Source organism: Brugia malayi (genome assembly GCF_000002995.4).
Source record: "Brugia malayi strain FR3 genome assembly, contig: Bm_v4_ChrX_scaffold_001, whole genome shotgun sequence".
Classification (NCBI taxonomy): Eukaryota; Metazoa; Nematoda; class Chromadorea; order Rhabditida; family Onchocercidae; genus Brugia; species Brugia malayi.
The window spans coordinates 11,362,855-11,376,513 of NW_025062479.1; the positions used below are offsets into that span (position 1 = coordinate 11,362,855).

Genomic DNA, 13,659 nt, shown 5'->3' on the forward strand with positions numbered 1-13,659 from the left:
CACCTCATAAAATGGTCATTCCATCAATTCATTTTCCTGCATTTTGAAAGTTTTAATTTACGATGTTTTCGTGTTTGGTAAGATTTACATGTTCTGTGAGTTACAGTGTTCATGAATGAAATTAAAATTTTGGAAAAAGTATCACATCACTGATAATGATCCATGACTTTGGTATCTTTTTTTCATTTTTTTGCTTGTAATCGAAAGCGATAGCGTAATACTTGATGGAGTTTAAAACTCAAATTTGGTTAAATAGGAGTTCTCTTAATGTGGAGAAAAGTTTAAGGTATCTCAGGAACGAAAAGATAAGGACTAATATATCAATATGTCTTATTTAATTCTGGTAAATTTGCCGCTTAATTTGTTTCCTCCATCCCAAATTTACTATTTGGTGTAAGTAACTAGCAGGGAAAAGAAAGAAAAGTTGGATTCATTATACCTTATGTAACATTGGATATCACACAAGTTGGAGAATTTTAATATAATGCCTAAAAAATTCTGTGCTTTATCTTTCTTAAAAAAAAAAAAAAAAAAAAAAAAAAACCTAATTTTTGCATAAATCCAATGGAGTTCTCATTTGTTTTTGAAATCATTAATAAATTTTGAAGCATAACAGGGGAAGAAAGTCTTCCGTCAATAATGTATAATAGTTTTCAGTTAATCAAGTATAAAATAGAAAGTATCAATTAACTTATTCATGCATTACATACACTTATAAACAATTTAAAAAATTTGGTTAATTGAATTCCTTCCGTAATTTCCTTACAATTTTTTTTTTTTTTTTTTTTTTTTTTTGAATGCTTAATTGATTTAAAACGATAACAACATACAGTATCACCTTTGGAGGGAATAACAAAAGGGATTTTTTTCCTTTCATTCATACTTCAAAATCTACCAATTTTTTTTTCTTCTTTTGTTTCTGTTTAAATGTGGAATTTCTATGCTACTCTTTCACCATTATGAAATGATTTATTCAAAAAAGTAAAAAAAAAAAGTACGGAAATACTTTCCTCCTGCACTTATTTTTCATTTTATTTATATAATTACGTAAATGCATTAATAAATGATATTACATAAATGGAATTATTTCTTAAATGAAATGAGCTAGTGATGGGAAATTTTGCTAAAATTTAGCAAATTTTACTTTTAATATAAAAAATCAATCTAAGTCCACAAGTCATAAATTTCAATAATTTTGCTGAAAATCTAATTTTTATACTAAAGTTTAAAATTTAATTCAGCTCAAAATAAGTTAATAGATCAAAAAAAAAGAAGTAGCACATAAATATTTAAAAAAATAATTTTATATAAATCATTGCAAAGAATCATTATAAAAACAATCCTACACTGAAAGAAAAAGCATTTTACAAGTGATATGAAAAAGTATAACTGCATTAAAGTTAATGAACACTTAACCGAATCCATCGTATTACTTTGGGAAATTAGTAGAAACAAATATTGTAATCTTTCAATAAAATCATTGATTATTTATCAACTTTTTATTTTGAATAGAAAGATTTCATATTAAAATTTCGTAACACCTTAAGATTACGATCTTAAGATCTGCAATACTTCTTCAGTTATGATCGTTTGAAGAAATCCAGATTTTGAAAGGAATATTAAGGCAATTCATCTATATCTCTATAAACATCTTTGTTAGTTAATCATCTGGGAGACTTTTATGCGCATTTATAATTTGTTATTGCATTGCGCACTCGCATCTTCCAAATATTCTGAAGTTTATTAATACTGATGAAGCATCGCGTATTCATATCCTCTAAAACCCTCCGAACTCATTAATAAGAAATTTCATTGAAAAGTCACAATATTCATTCCAGGACTTTTCACTATTATTCCAAAAGCATACAAATGTTGTCCATTGAGCACTCATAAATTTTTTAATTTCCTTGTAATTTATAATTAACAGAAATCCTTCATATTATTCAATACAAGATTTTATATTCTTAGCAGGTCCTTTTCTCCAACTACTCAGAGTTTCTTTTTAGTGTATAAATGTGAATACACTATTCCAGAAACTTTATTTAATATATTTGAACTGATTTATCAAGTAAAAGAATCAGTTTTATTCAAGAGAGATTCATATCAATTTGTATTTTGCTTTTTTAAATAATAACAGCGCCCAATGTAAGCATTTTCAGTAATCACTACTACCGCTGCATCATGTAAATTTCACAATTCTTGAAATAATGAACGGTGCAACACATTTCCACTTTGTCAAATTTAATCGTTTTCATGTTTGTATCAATGGTATACTGATCAAAAACATTTCATATGTGGAAGATGAAATAGTCTTGTTGACGTTTTTGATCATCAATTTCAAGTAATCGATCACTGTTCATCTACAAATTAATTGATATAGTAAATCATAAACGAGCAATATGAAATATAAACGTATCCAAATCAAGAAAAATACGCTTCAGAAAGATGAAAGGAACCGAAACTATTTTGGTTGGTGAATAATGACCAGAAAACTACAGGTACACCAATCAGTTTTACCATTTTCTTCCTGAATTAATCTAATGATCAACTGAAGCCTAAATCATCCATCTATTGCTAGTGATGGTTAACATTGTAAAATGACTGACGATAAATCAAATCTGTTATTCAATTGTAATATACCACAGTGAAAATTCTTAAACTAATGGTGATAATCATTATTAATATAATCAAAAAATACAAAGTAATAGTGATCGACAAAAATGTAATACTTCTGAAGAATTGAAATGATGAAAATGTATGCAAAATGAATTCACTCAACAAAGAAAAAAGAATAATGAAATAAAATTTGCCACTGCTACTATGACTAATGACAGTAAGATAAAAAAAAATGAACTTTACACTGTACCACAATTGAATCTTACTCCTGTTAGCAAATAAATCTTTCGACTAGTCAGATGAATGAAAATCATGAATTATTCCCATAATGTCACTAAGAAAAAGGTTCCAATAATTTCCAATAATGTTACAGCGATTTTCTTGCATAACGTACAGCTAGACGGTTTTGCATAAATAGCTAAACAGGCTAAATCTCATAAAAATTCGGATAGAAAAAAAGATAGAGTTACCTTATATAGGATTCACATCCAATTCATCACTATCAGAATTACATCGCTCTTGAGCATATATTTTTTTCATTTCACGTATAACTGCCCTCTTCCTTTTATTTTTTGCACCTCGTTCACGCTCCATTCGTTCCAATTGAGCATCATATGAATTTTCGCCGTTCAAATGTCGATCTACTGCATGTTTTAACCTGTAGCATTTTTAGTTCAAACTGAAAAATATGAAAATATGCAAAGACTTCATACTTTCACAGAATTGTAACATTCTGTCGAGATACTTGAAAAGAGATACAATATGATTAATCCTATGCATAATTTGACGTCCATCCCTAATCAAAATAAACACCCCCCCGGAATCTTCCGACAAAACTTATAAACCACATTAAAATTTCTTTCTTAAAAAAAAATCTAAAAACAACTTTGAACAGAAGGCAAACCATCTAAGCGCCTACTCTTCATGAAATCTGTGTTATCGTTGAACGGATATTTTCAATCCTTGAATTACATTCCGATCTTTACCTTTCCAGAGCAATCTCAATATTCTCTTGCAGAAGCCTTGACTGATGGACTCGAACAACGACACCAGTAGGTACATGCTTGATTGTTACTGCATTTTTTGTCATGTTTACCTTTTGCCCACCAGGACCCCATCCGGAAATAACTTTCTGGAAAATACTATCATATGAGTGTGTTCGCATCTAACTTTCCAAAGATGTGTCAACTTGCAGAATAATTATTTTATCTGCATCCTGAAAACTATGAGATACCATATCCTGCACTTATATAACTACACAAACATTATACGAATAACATTTATTATACGAACTAATAACGATAGAATATACTTGCCTGAACACAATCTTCACTTCGTATTACGGGAAAAATATAATTCTTTAATCTTTGTTTTGCAGAACTGAACTGCACTGAATTTGTGCGCAACCTAACCGAGCTTCGCACAAACATTGCCTGAATTGGAAAATTACCCTTTAAATATATTCTTAAAAACAAAGATCTCGAGTAACCGAAAAAAAAAAAAAAAAAAAAAAAAGAAAACTGAAACACCAAACGAAGATCTCAACATGTCACTTCATTATTTATACTACTTCAATACCCAAGTTCTTCCAAAGTTAATGACTGAATTCTTTTTTTTAACAAATCCCAGACAACAAACACTTCGTCTTTGACTTCAAAAAAAAAACGCAATCTCTCAATGTACTTTTTGGATAAATGGTAGTTTACCGTTACACACTACAGCAAACATTATAAATATTACTATGTTATAACAAATGCGTAATTGAAAGAGTTATTAGATGTCAAAATCTTACAATATATTGTTGTCAAAATTATATAATCACTTAACAACCTAATCCCACTGTGATAGTTTAATCATTGAGAATAGCATTTCGATGCTACAGTCAATTAGCATTGCCCAACCACTTAGCACATCATTACATTTCCAGAATCTAACAGGATTGTTAAATCATTCAGATCAACTAATTACATCTCTTGATGATGATAGCAAATTCCACAAGGAATAGCTATAAATCAGTTTTCTAGAAATCGTGATACTGTTAACAGTTAAACCACCCTGTTTAATAATTATAAGCAATACTAAAAAAAAAGCTGAAATATATGCATACTTGAAATGGATGGTAGTTTTTGATGAATAGGATGACATACTTACGACAGTACAATTGATAAATTACTTTCATAACGGAACCAAACTAAATGGCAAAAAAGAAAAATAAAATACCATCAGATTAAAAAAACATGTAAAAATTACGCTACGAAACTTTATGTATTTTCAAACAGCTTAAAACAACACTTCAGAACTTGAATTTTTTGCATGTACGAAAAATTGAAACAGAGAGTGAAGTTTTTTTTTTTGAAAAATGATATATTTTTAGTTTACTGCGAAGAAAAAAATAGTGACGACTTCGAAACAGATTGCTATCGCTATCTAGACGGCTTCATTACATTGTTATTTTTTGTTATCCAAAAATGATTCAGCAATTTTTTAAGTCCGTTAAAGGATCATTTCAAGTTAAATAATAATAATGGCCGAGGTAAACGAAACAGCAATAACAATATGAAAACAACGCACAACATCCGTCAATGTAGTGAACGAAGACACAGAGATCGTAAAATAATTAACATGCTAGAAAAATTCCAAAAAGTGGAGTGGAATAAGCAGCATTCCTAAATTTTCCAGACATAATCTACTTTTTGAGGATACATTTTTCATCATGTAATAGTTTTAGTTGCATCAAAAAAATTATTCACATCCACAAAGCAGACAGTTGTGTCCGGAAAGAACATCACTATTTTAGTTGGAAAAGCACCAGTTACTAAGAATATATTGGCTTTAGAAAACGATCTTCAAAATATTCTGGAAATAGATGTACTAACAAAATCTTAGAAAAAGATGCGAAAATGTTAATACAAAAAAAACTAACAGATTCTCATAAACAAGTTCCATGACCGTCTACAAAAATAATGACTCCGTTTATTTCGCAGGAAAATACGCTGATTTTAAAAGCATACTCATTCCGTAGACTTCACTGAACATATCTGAACACTACAACTGTCGTCAGGAACCGAAGTTATCATTGGCAGATACCCATGACCCACCATTAATTGTTCTCACTGTTGCTTCTGTATTAACGACTTTTCGTTTATGTTCTTTGACAATATCAAGTTCAGCTCTATCCCTGATCTCTTCTAAGCTATAATCAACAAGAAGCCTTCCGTTTTCGAACACTGTTACCAATACGTCCTGTAAAATTATGAAAATGAACAAAATAACCAGCTAAATTTACCAATCAGCTGAAAGTATAGGAAGAAATTCGAAAACATGAATGGAAGGGACTGGAGCTTACACTTGATAGGTATCAACCTTATTTCTCGAGTAAACGGGATATCGACCCAAATCCTACCAAATTGATCCAATCTTTTGGAATTAAAATTTCAGCTTCATGTCTAAAAAACTTAAAAAAGAAAGTCTTCTTATACAAAATAAGGAAGGGACCTCGATCTCCAGTAAGATACCTTTCATATAAATTTATCGGAAGATGGATTAACAAAAAAAGGAAAGAGGAAACAATATCACAAAAATAAAAAAAAATAATAAGAAAAATCTCTATACTTTGGAAACATCCCCTTGTCCTTTTTCAATCGTAACAAGACTGCCATCTTCTGTCCTTTCTAGAGTTAATCTTCCTTGTTTTGACTGCTTCCCAGCATCTGTTGTGGGGCTCTTCCAAACATCTCGCTGAAGTAAAAAAAATAAATAAATAAATAAACTAATTTGATATGAAAAAAAAAAAAAAACTGATATTTGGTATTGAAAGAAAAATAATGAGTTGAGTAAGTAACTAACACTTTCACCATTAATAACAACATGCGAGCATTTGAACGCACATTTCTGAGTGTCACGATCTAACTTTTGTAATAAAGCTCCTCCAGTACCAAAAACAATATTGTCTGCACTCCACTTATTACGAGTCACAGCATCCAGGATCTGAATAAAGGTAATATGAAATCTAAGAGGACGTCTCTTACCATCTCTCCGCCTAAATTTATTTGAATTTGATGAAATTGAAAAATGATAGACGAAAAATATAGCTGAAATCTAAAACTTAATTCCATGCGTATACCTGATGGAAAATACAGAATGTAAGAAAAATAAGTTACACTCACTTTTCCTATAGATTCGTAACATATACCATCACCTTGCATTACCCTCAGATAAGATGGTAAAAGTCGATAACCTTTCGAATTCGTCACAACAGGAAATTTTTCTGCCAACAAATTCAAAACCTAAAACAATATCAGGATAAAGGTGATGGTATAAAAAAAAAAAAATGATATAAAAGAAAAATGAAAAAGTCATCAACTGGACTGGGAGATTTTACACGAGTGAAAAATTTCAAATCGTAATCAAAAATTAAGCGAACCAAATTATAGTCATGCAAAACAGTACGTGTTAATACCATACAATAGCACTAAAAAAAGAAGCTTACAACAGTAACCGCCCATCACATCCCTAAAGATTATTCAATAAACACCCAATGGAAAAATGACTTATGACCACAACACGACTCTCTGCAAAGTGAAATTTTTAAAACTTATCTTTACAACCACTTGGCTGGGATCACCGCTATCAGGCCTGATAACAACGCATCCTCTATTGGCTCGATCGACCACATACTGGCGTAATTCATCGCCCCAAATATTAGAAACAGCGTGAAAGACATCATAGGAATCACTAACTACAGATACGGAACCATCGGGAAACTGTTCCAACATGTTCAAATATGCCGCCGATTCGCCAGATTTCTTCCACGTAGTAATTGTACTAAAAACCAACAATATAATCGTAATCGAATATTATTTTTCTTCAACTATTTGGACAAGCTGAAAAATTAAACAAAAATGTAACTAGTATGAAAATAAAAAACCAATTCCTTAGAAATCTCGAAAAAAAAAGTAACCTGTGTTCAGCTGCCGGAATGGAAAAGCCAGCCATTTCCGCCCCATAATATCTAAAGATCAGAAATTTCGAAACAAATTTCGGTTTATAGTGAAGCTATTTTTAAAATTTTTCATTAAAATATGGAAGCGGAAAGTAAAAAATAAGCATACGACTTACTTTTTACACAACTGCAAGCCAGCTATGGTATCAGTACCGTAGAAATTCACCAGATGTGCAGCTCCACCAATCGATGCACTCTAACATTGGGATAATAACTAATGTAACAAAAGAACTAGAATTTTTTCACCAAAACCAAAATACCAGCACTACTAAGCAATTTGTTTGGTAGTGCTGTGTAACGCTGAACACCTATGAATCAATCTAACATGGCAAGGTTTGAACATTCGGGAGAATAGAATTGCTAAATTGTTTCATTTGCTCTTGTACCGACAGCTGGAACTGTATAAGCAATCAGCAACTGTTCCAAATAAACAATTGGAAAGGAATTCATCAAGTACCTCAACAGAAGAAGCTCCACGATATCCGAAGTCATGGAGTTTGAAATGAATCCCATCTAAGGAGTCAGCCGTCTCATGCAAATAATGCGCTATGATGAGTTTTTGAGCTCTCGAATTCGTACATACTGTCATCGGATACCACACTTGGACCAGCAATGTCTAGAATGAAACTTAAAGAAGTTGCAGCTGACAAACTTGTACAGATTTTCTTTGCAAATGCTTTTTTTTTTCTACATAAAAAGAAATCTCATATTTATAATGCAAACAAAGTTTAACAAACAAAATTTATGAGACTTACAAAAGCTTCACAAGCAAATCATTACCTCAAACCAGTTGGTTAACCACGGCACGTGAGGATCGGTATTTTCAACAGTAAAAAGTACATTTTTAACAGGTACCACTGTACCCTCCGGTACCGCTTTGATCTTTAACGGCAGATGGCCGTTATGAACCTGTGCGAACAAAAGATAATGTAAAAATCTGTTAATGATAAAATCAGAAAATTTAGGCTATAATTCAGGAATATAAACTTACTTCAGCAATGTGATTCCATCCTTCTTCATTAAAAATGTCAAGTCCACCAAAGTGTGATTTATAAAATTGTTTCGCTTCGTCAATCATTTCCCTTGTGACCACTGGGCCAACAAGCCATCGTTTTATAATATACTGCAACAGTAAAGATGAAAGGTCAAAAATTCACTAAAAAATTATTGGATATTCATTTGGTAACAGTTAATGGAACTTTAAAATATCAAAACCAGCAGATCGTAAAGGTAAAAGAAAAAAATTTTGAAAAACTAGTGAGTAAAAAGGGTTACCTGAAGACCAAAAAAGCAAACTTCCGAAAACTTGCCACCACGACTTTCAAAATAACTGTAAACATGTGTAGTACCTTCTGGATACTGGTTATGATGCGTTACCTTAACATTTCTCGTTTTTATTCAAAATACATTACTCACCATCGTTTTAAATAAGGTTATAAAATTCAAGTGCGAAATCAGTGGCACGATAAAAAGATTATATAAATTTCATTTTTTGCTGGACTCAAGAAATCTTAAACAAAATCAGTCGAGTATTTCATTACACTGTGATGTATAGTATTAATATAAGAAAACCAAAAACCACTTATTACAAGATGTCTTGAGCAAGATGAAAACATTTAAAAAACCATATTTTGATCAGATTAAGTAAAATGATAGAACCATGAAAAATAGGTATAGCTAGTATCATTGCATATTTTCATGCTATTGTCGGAAGATCAAACGATCCGGCCGAACCTGATACTGCACATGATGCCTTGCACGATAAATATACCTTATATGAATCTGCGACATAGAGGACATTCTCGACTGATTCCATCTTGATGCAGTCAAATAAGTATCCCTGAAACTTTAAGATATCACAATATCAACATAAGATACCGACATCAGTTAAAACACATCCCAGAACAACCAATCATCAGACCTCCCAGACCTCTAAATATAAAGATTAATGCTATTCAAGTTATTATCACGGCCTAAATTACACAATCGTTAAATCCCTTTTGTCACTGGAAAGATTTTACGATTGGCTTGAATTGTTTTTATTAAAGCTAACAAATCGGAGAACTGGTTTTCAATCTTCCAACCGGAAATTCTATCTCATTGTAGAATAATCAAATTTTGGTAGGAGTAATGGAATTTTGATTTTGAAATGGTAAATTGAATGATAAAATGAAATCAAGATAAACTTCAGCTTTCGGAGTGATTACGTTAGTGTGTTCCATTTACAGTGATATCAGATTTCATGAAAATGTTGTGTGGCATAGCTGCTTATTCTATTCCAGTGAATCATCAAATTACATTGATAAATGCGTTTTTTTTTTTTAATAATTTAGAAGAATTAATTACGTAAATATTAATAAAATGTTAGCCAAATGGCCAACTAATCTATTTCAAAAACTTCAAAAAGCTTAGTTGAATAAACTGATAATGGAACAATTTACATAATATTTGTAGTGATTCATCAGGAAGAGATTATTTCGACCAATTTATTGTTTAATCTGATTGCTTGTTTTTTCCATCTTTAGAATTCTAAACTGAGCATTCATTTTCAGATTTCAAATTCAAATAAAAATGAAGAGCTATTGAGAGTGACAAATTTCTTATCACGGTATAATCTTACAGTATTAACAAACAATAAAAGTTCAATATGTTTATATTATTAGAGTTTTGCTATAAATGGAATATGGAATATGATTTTTACATATGATTTCTCAGCATTCTTTCAATAATGCAAACTACTTTTTCTTTTCCTTCTTTTTTATAAGAGCAATAACAAAACTAGAACATTTTGCAAGAAGAAAAAAAAAAAAAAAAAACATTTGAAACAGTTAAAATAAGTGAAATAAGCAAACTATGATTCAAATAAAGAAATATGATACAAAAAGAAAATTATCAAAAAACAGTCAAAAAAAAAAAAGAAAAGCAAGAACTTCTACTGCTTTTCTTGTTTTTTTTTTTTTTTTTCTTTTCAAAAATACCACAATATCTGTTTAATTTATTCATATTTTCAGAATTCTTTTTCAAATAAGGACTTCAATAAAAGTAACGGATGACAATTATAGCAAGAATGGTATGTATCAAGAGACATTTTAATAGATGTGAGTGAATGATAATGTTGAAGGACGTTAGAGTAGAAATGATGGAACTTTCATGACAGTATTTACTGCACTCCGAACTTCTCGTTAACCCGCAATGGGATGAGCATTCCAACTGTGTTGAAAATGTATTTTTGCAATGCTGTAAAGTTAAGAGAACAACATATGTGTCCTAATCACAATAATTATCATACATTTAATCAATTTATGTCAGCATCCTATCAATAAAACACATCAAGTACCACTTTCTCTTTTTTTTTTCTTTTTTTCGATGAAAAAAGAAACATAAATATAATTTAATTGATCGATTTTCATGATACGAACACAATACGGCCCGAATCTTTTTTTTTTTCTTTAGTCAAAATAAGAAACTTCTCATAAATTGGATATAAAAATTTTGGAAGAGATAAAAAAAAAAAAACATTCTATGCAAGTTATATCAAAAGCAGATCGTTTATCACAACACCAACGATACAAATTTGAAAATGGACATAAAAACAGAGCACCAAGATTTCAAATGTAATAAATACAGGTTTTCTAAACAATAAGAGAAATATTGGCAACATTTCGAGATGCTATTCTCCTAATGTGTTCAGAAAACAAAAAAGAGGAAAATAACGAATAACGAAAACAGCGGAAAAGATGTATCGGTACACGAATTATGACCAAAGACGTGACAAAAATAGCGCACCAAAGATTACATTCTAACTATGCAACCAACCATCGTCCTATTCATAATCACGCTTTCAAATCAGCGAAAACAATCAGTGCGCAAAGCAAATGAAAGTGTTGAAAGAATTTTATTTGCAAGTGTTCGAAAAAATGCAAATACGTTGTTCAATATGAATTATAAAAATATAATAATAAAAGGTGATTATCTCTTATTAATAACATCTGTTCTATAACAAGATAGAAAGAATTACATATCACAAACTTGTGGATAACACCACATTTTCAATAAATCACTGCGAAAAGAAATTTGATTTTTTGTAGACCATCATTTCGGGAGCTGATAACAAACTCTCTGCCAGTGCCACATCATTATTTATGGCTGTTTTTAGCTCATCTAAAAACTTGTAGATTCAGTATCTTTCACTGCTCATTTTTGTGATAATGGTGTAATGTTTGCAAAGGAAATAATCGATAACGTTTTGCAGTGGAAATTTGGTTAAAAAAAAAGAATGAAAAGAACAGGAAAAACAAAAAGATAACCCAAAGAATTAAATGCAACCATAGGACGCAAAAAACCAACTAAAACAGCACGGACTTCGGCACCATAGAAATCTTCCTGGAAATCATGAAGTATATGGACTTCCTGAAATGGCATAAAATGATTACTACTATCTTTTCGGACAATCAACACATCAAATAATAATATCTGAAACATTTGGAAACGGCAATAATGTTTAACTGCTGAGAGAGAAAAATTTATGGAAATATGTGTATTGCACACAACATACAATTGTTTTCCGTTCATTTTTGAAGTGTGGATTCCATCCGATGCTAGTTACCATTCCATATACTTCACCACGGTTGACATTTGCAAACCCATAAAAGACGCCACATGGAAAATGAGGAGGTAGGCATAAAATGACATTGTCATCCATATTTGCTGCAGATATTTAACTCTAACTCATTCACAAAATGGAATAACAAATTTCAAATGAAAGATAATAACATATTTCTGTGTTAGGAATGCAGTATTATTTTGACTATTTCATACTAAAAATATTCAATATTTAGACAGCTGAAATAAAATTAAAATAAGTAATTTGATTTTTCATACGGTGACAGCAAGTTCAGAAATCTATTACTCTGAAAGGATTACATCTGTATTATATATCCCAAATTACAAAAAACATCGACAAAAAAAAATTTCAGAAAATTTACACAGAAAACACAATTACAGATGTTATAAACGACTGATGTTCCTTGACTCGAAGAACACAAGAATTCCAAGGCTTTCCGTCATTTTCACTCCATCTTTCCTTTTCTATATTTTATCAGATTGCATGAAGATTTACGAAATTTTACTTATGTTTTCGGTCATAAATTTAATTCGGTTAATTTCCGCTATATTTCTGTAATATAATACGAACTCTACCGAATCCAATTCATTATCATCTAATTTTGATCAACAGAGAAAGCAACAATAAAATCGTCGAACCGTACCAGTAGGACAACCTAGCTTTCGACCACCGCGACCAAATCCAACAACAACAATTCCACGAAAATAATAGGGATAAAGATCTAGAAAAAATAACCGTAATGTCTTTTATTGGATGCATGTAAAATCAACAAGTATGAAAAACAAGAATAAAGTGTATAGAAACAATGGGAATGAAATTCATTAAACTTAAAACAGCAAATGAAATCCATGTATAACGATGAATTCTAACCTACACAATGTATCCATCGCAAACAAAATTGTCATACTACATATAACAGTTAAATTTAGGCTGGATTTTCAAAACTTACCATCTGTCGAACCGCCAACTGCTTCATCTCTATTTGAATCATTCATAATAGTTTTGGAATTCCTGTTGCAGTTAGCTTGATTCGGAATCATTCCTAACTTTCGTTTTCTTCCTTTTATAAATGGCTACAAGATAACTTCCTCTCTGCGACAATACTAATCCTGAAAATGAAAGCCTAACTTTTTCTCTCATAAAAGAATTGAAGACTGACAAAATAAAGTGATATTTAACTCTTTCTGGTACTATTTAAGTTTCAATATTCAATTAATAAGACTATACAAAACAAATTCATGTCTACTACATCAAAAGTTTAAGATATTAATACAAATGTACAATAAAAGTTTGAATATTCAACAAATATTCTGTTCTGATTTAACATATAACTATGAATTGTATACGTCTCACGTACAATAATGTTAATTGAAATTCAAAATTCAATAAAAAACCCATTTAGTCTATTAATTTGAAA

The 13,659-nt window shown here is 30.6% G+C and overlaps 3 protein-coding genes across 6 annotated transcripts; all 3 read right to left on the bottom strand.

Annotated features, from left to right (window-relative positions):
* Positions 1 to 3,087: 3,087 nt before the first annotated feature.
* Bm5939 (Uncharacterized protein) lies at positions 3,088 to 4,046 on the bottom strand (the record flags this gene model as incomplete). Its single annotated transcript, XM_043074485.1, has 3 exons — positions 3,088 to 3,274; positions 3,603 to 3,748; positions 3,933 to 4,046. 3 exons carry the CDS (start codon positions 4,044 to 4,046, stop codon positions 3,088 to 3,090), a joined length of 447 nt encoding a protein of 148 aa, XP_042930419.1.
* Positions 4,047 to 5,673: 1,627 nt separating this feature from the next.
* On the bottom strand, positions 5,674 to 9,434 carry Bm10484 (Pre-B cell enhancing factor precursor, putative; the record flags this gene model as incomplete). Its single annotated transcript, XM_043074486.1, has 12 exons — positions 5,674 to 5,859; positions 6,229 to 6,354; positions 6,463 to 6,603; positions 6,783 to 6,902; positions 7,227 to 7,440; positions 7,577 to 7,627; positions 7,735 to 7,814; positions 8,076 to 8,234; positions 8,399 to 8,527; positions 8,610 to 8,741; positions 8,894 to 8,995; positions 9,390 to 9,434. 12 exons carry the CDS (start codon positions 9,432 to 9,434, stop codon positions 5,674 to 5,676), a joined length of 1,485 nt encoding a protein of 494 aa, XP_042930420.1.
* Positions 9,435 to 11,675: 2,241 nt separating this feature from the next.
* Bm1427 lies at positions 11,676 to 13,282 on the bottom strand (the record flags this gene model as incomplete). 4 transcript variants are annotated; one of them, XM_043074488.1, is made up of 5 exons in its annotated part: positions 11,676 to 11,779; positions 11,926 to 12,001; positions 12,174 to 12,325; positions 12,886 to 12,963; positions 13,192 to 13,282. In XM_043074488.1, the coding sequence occupies 5 exons, from the start codon at positions 13,280 to 13,282 to the stop codon at positions 11,676 to 11,678; spliced, it is 501 nt and encodes a 166-aa protein (XP_042930422.1). The 4 variants fall into 4 exon arrangements, with proteins under 4 accessions (XP_042930422.1, XP_042930421.1, XP_042930423.1 ...); XM_043074487.1 differs by having other exon boundaries at positions 11,926 to 12,028; XM_043074489.1 differs by lacking the exons at positions 12,886 to 12,963; positions 13,192 to 13,282 and having other exon boundaries at positions 12,174 to 12,320.
* Positions 13,283 to 13,659: the final 377 nt, after the last annotated feature.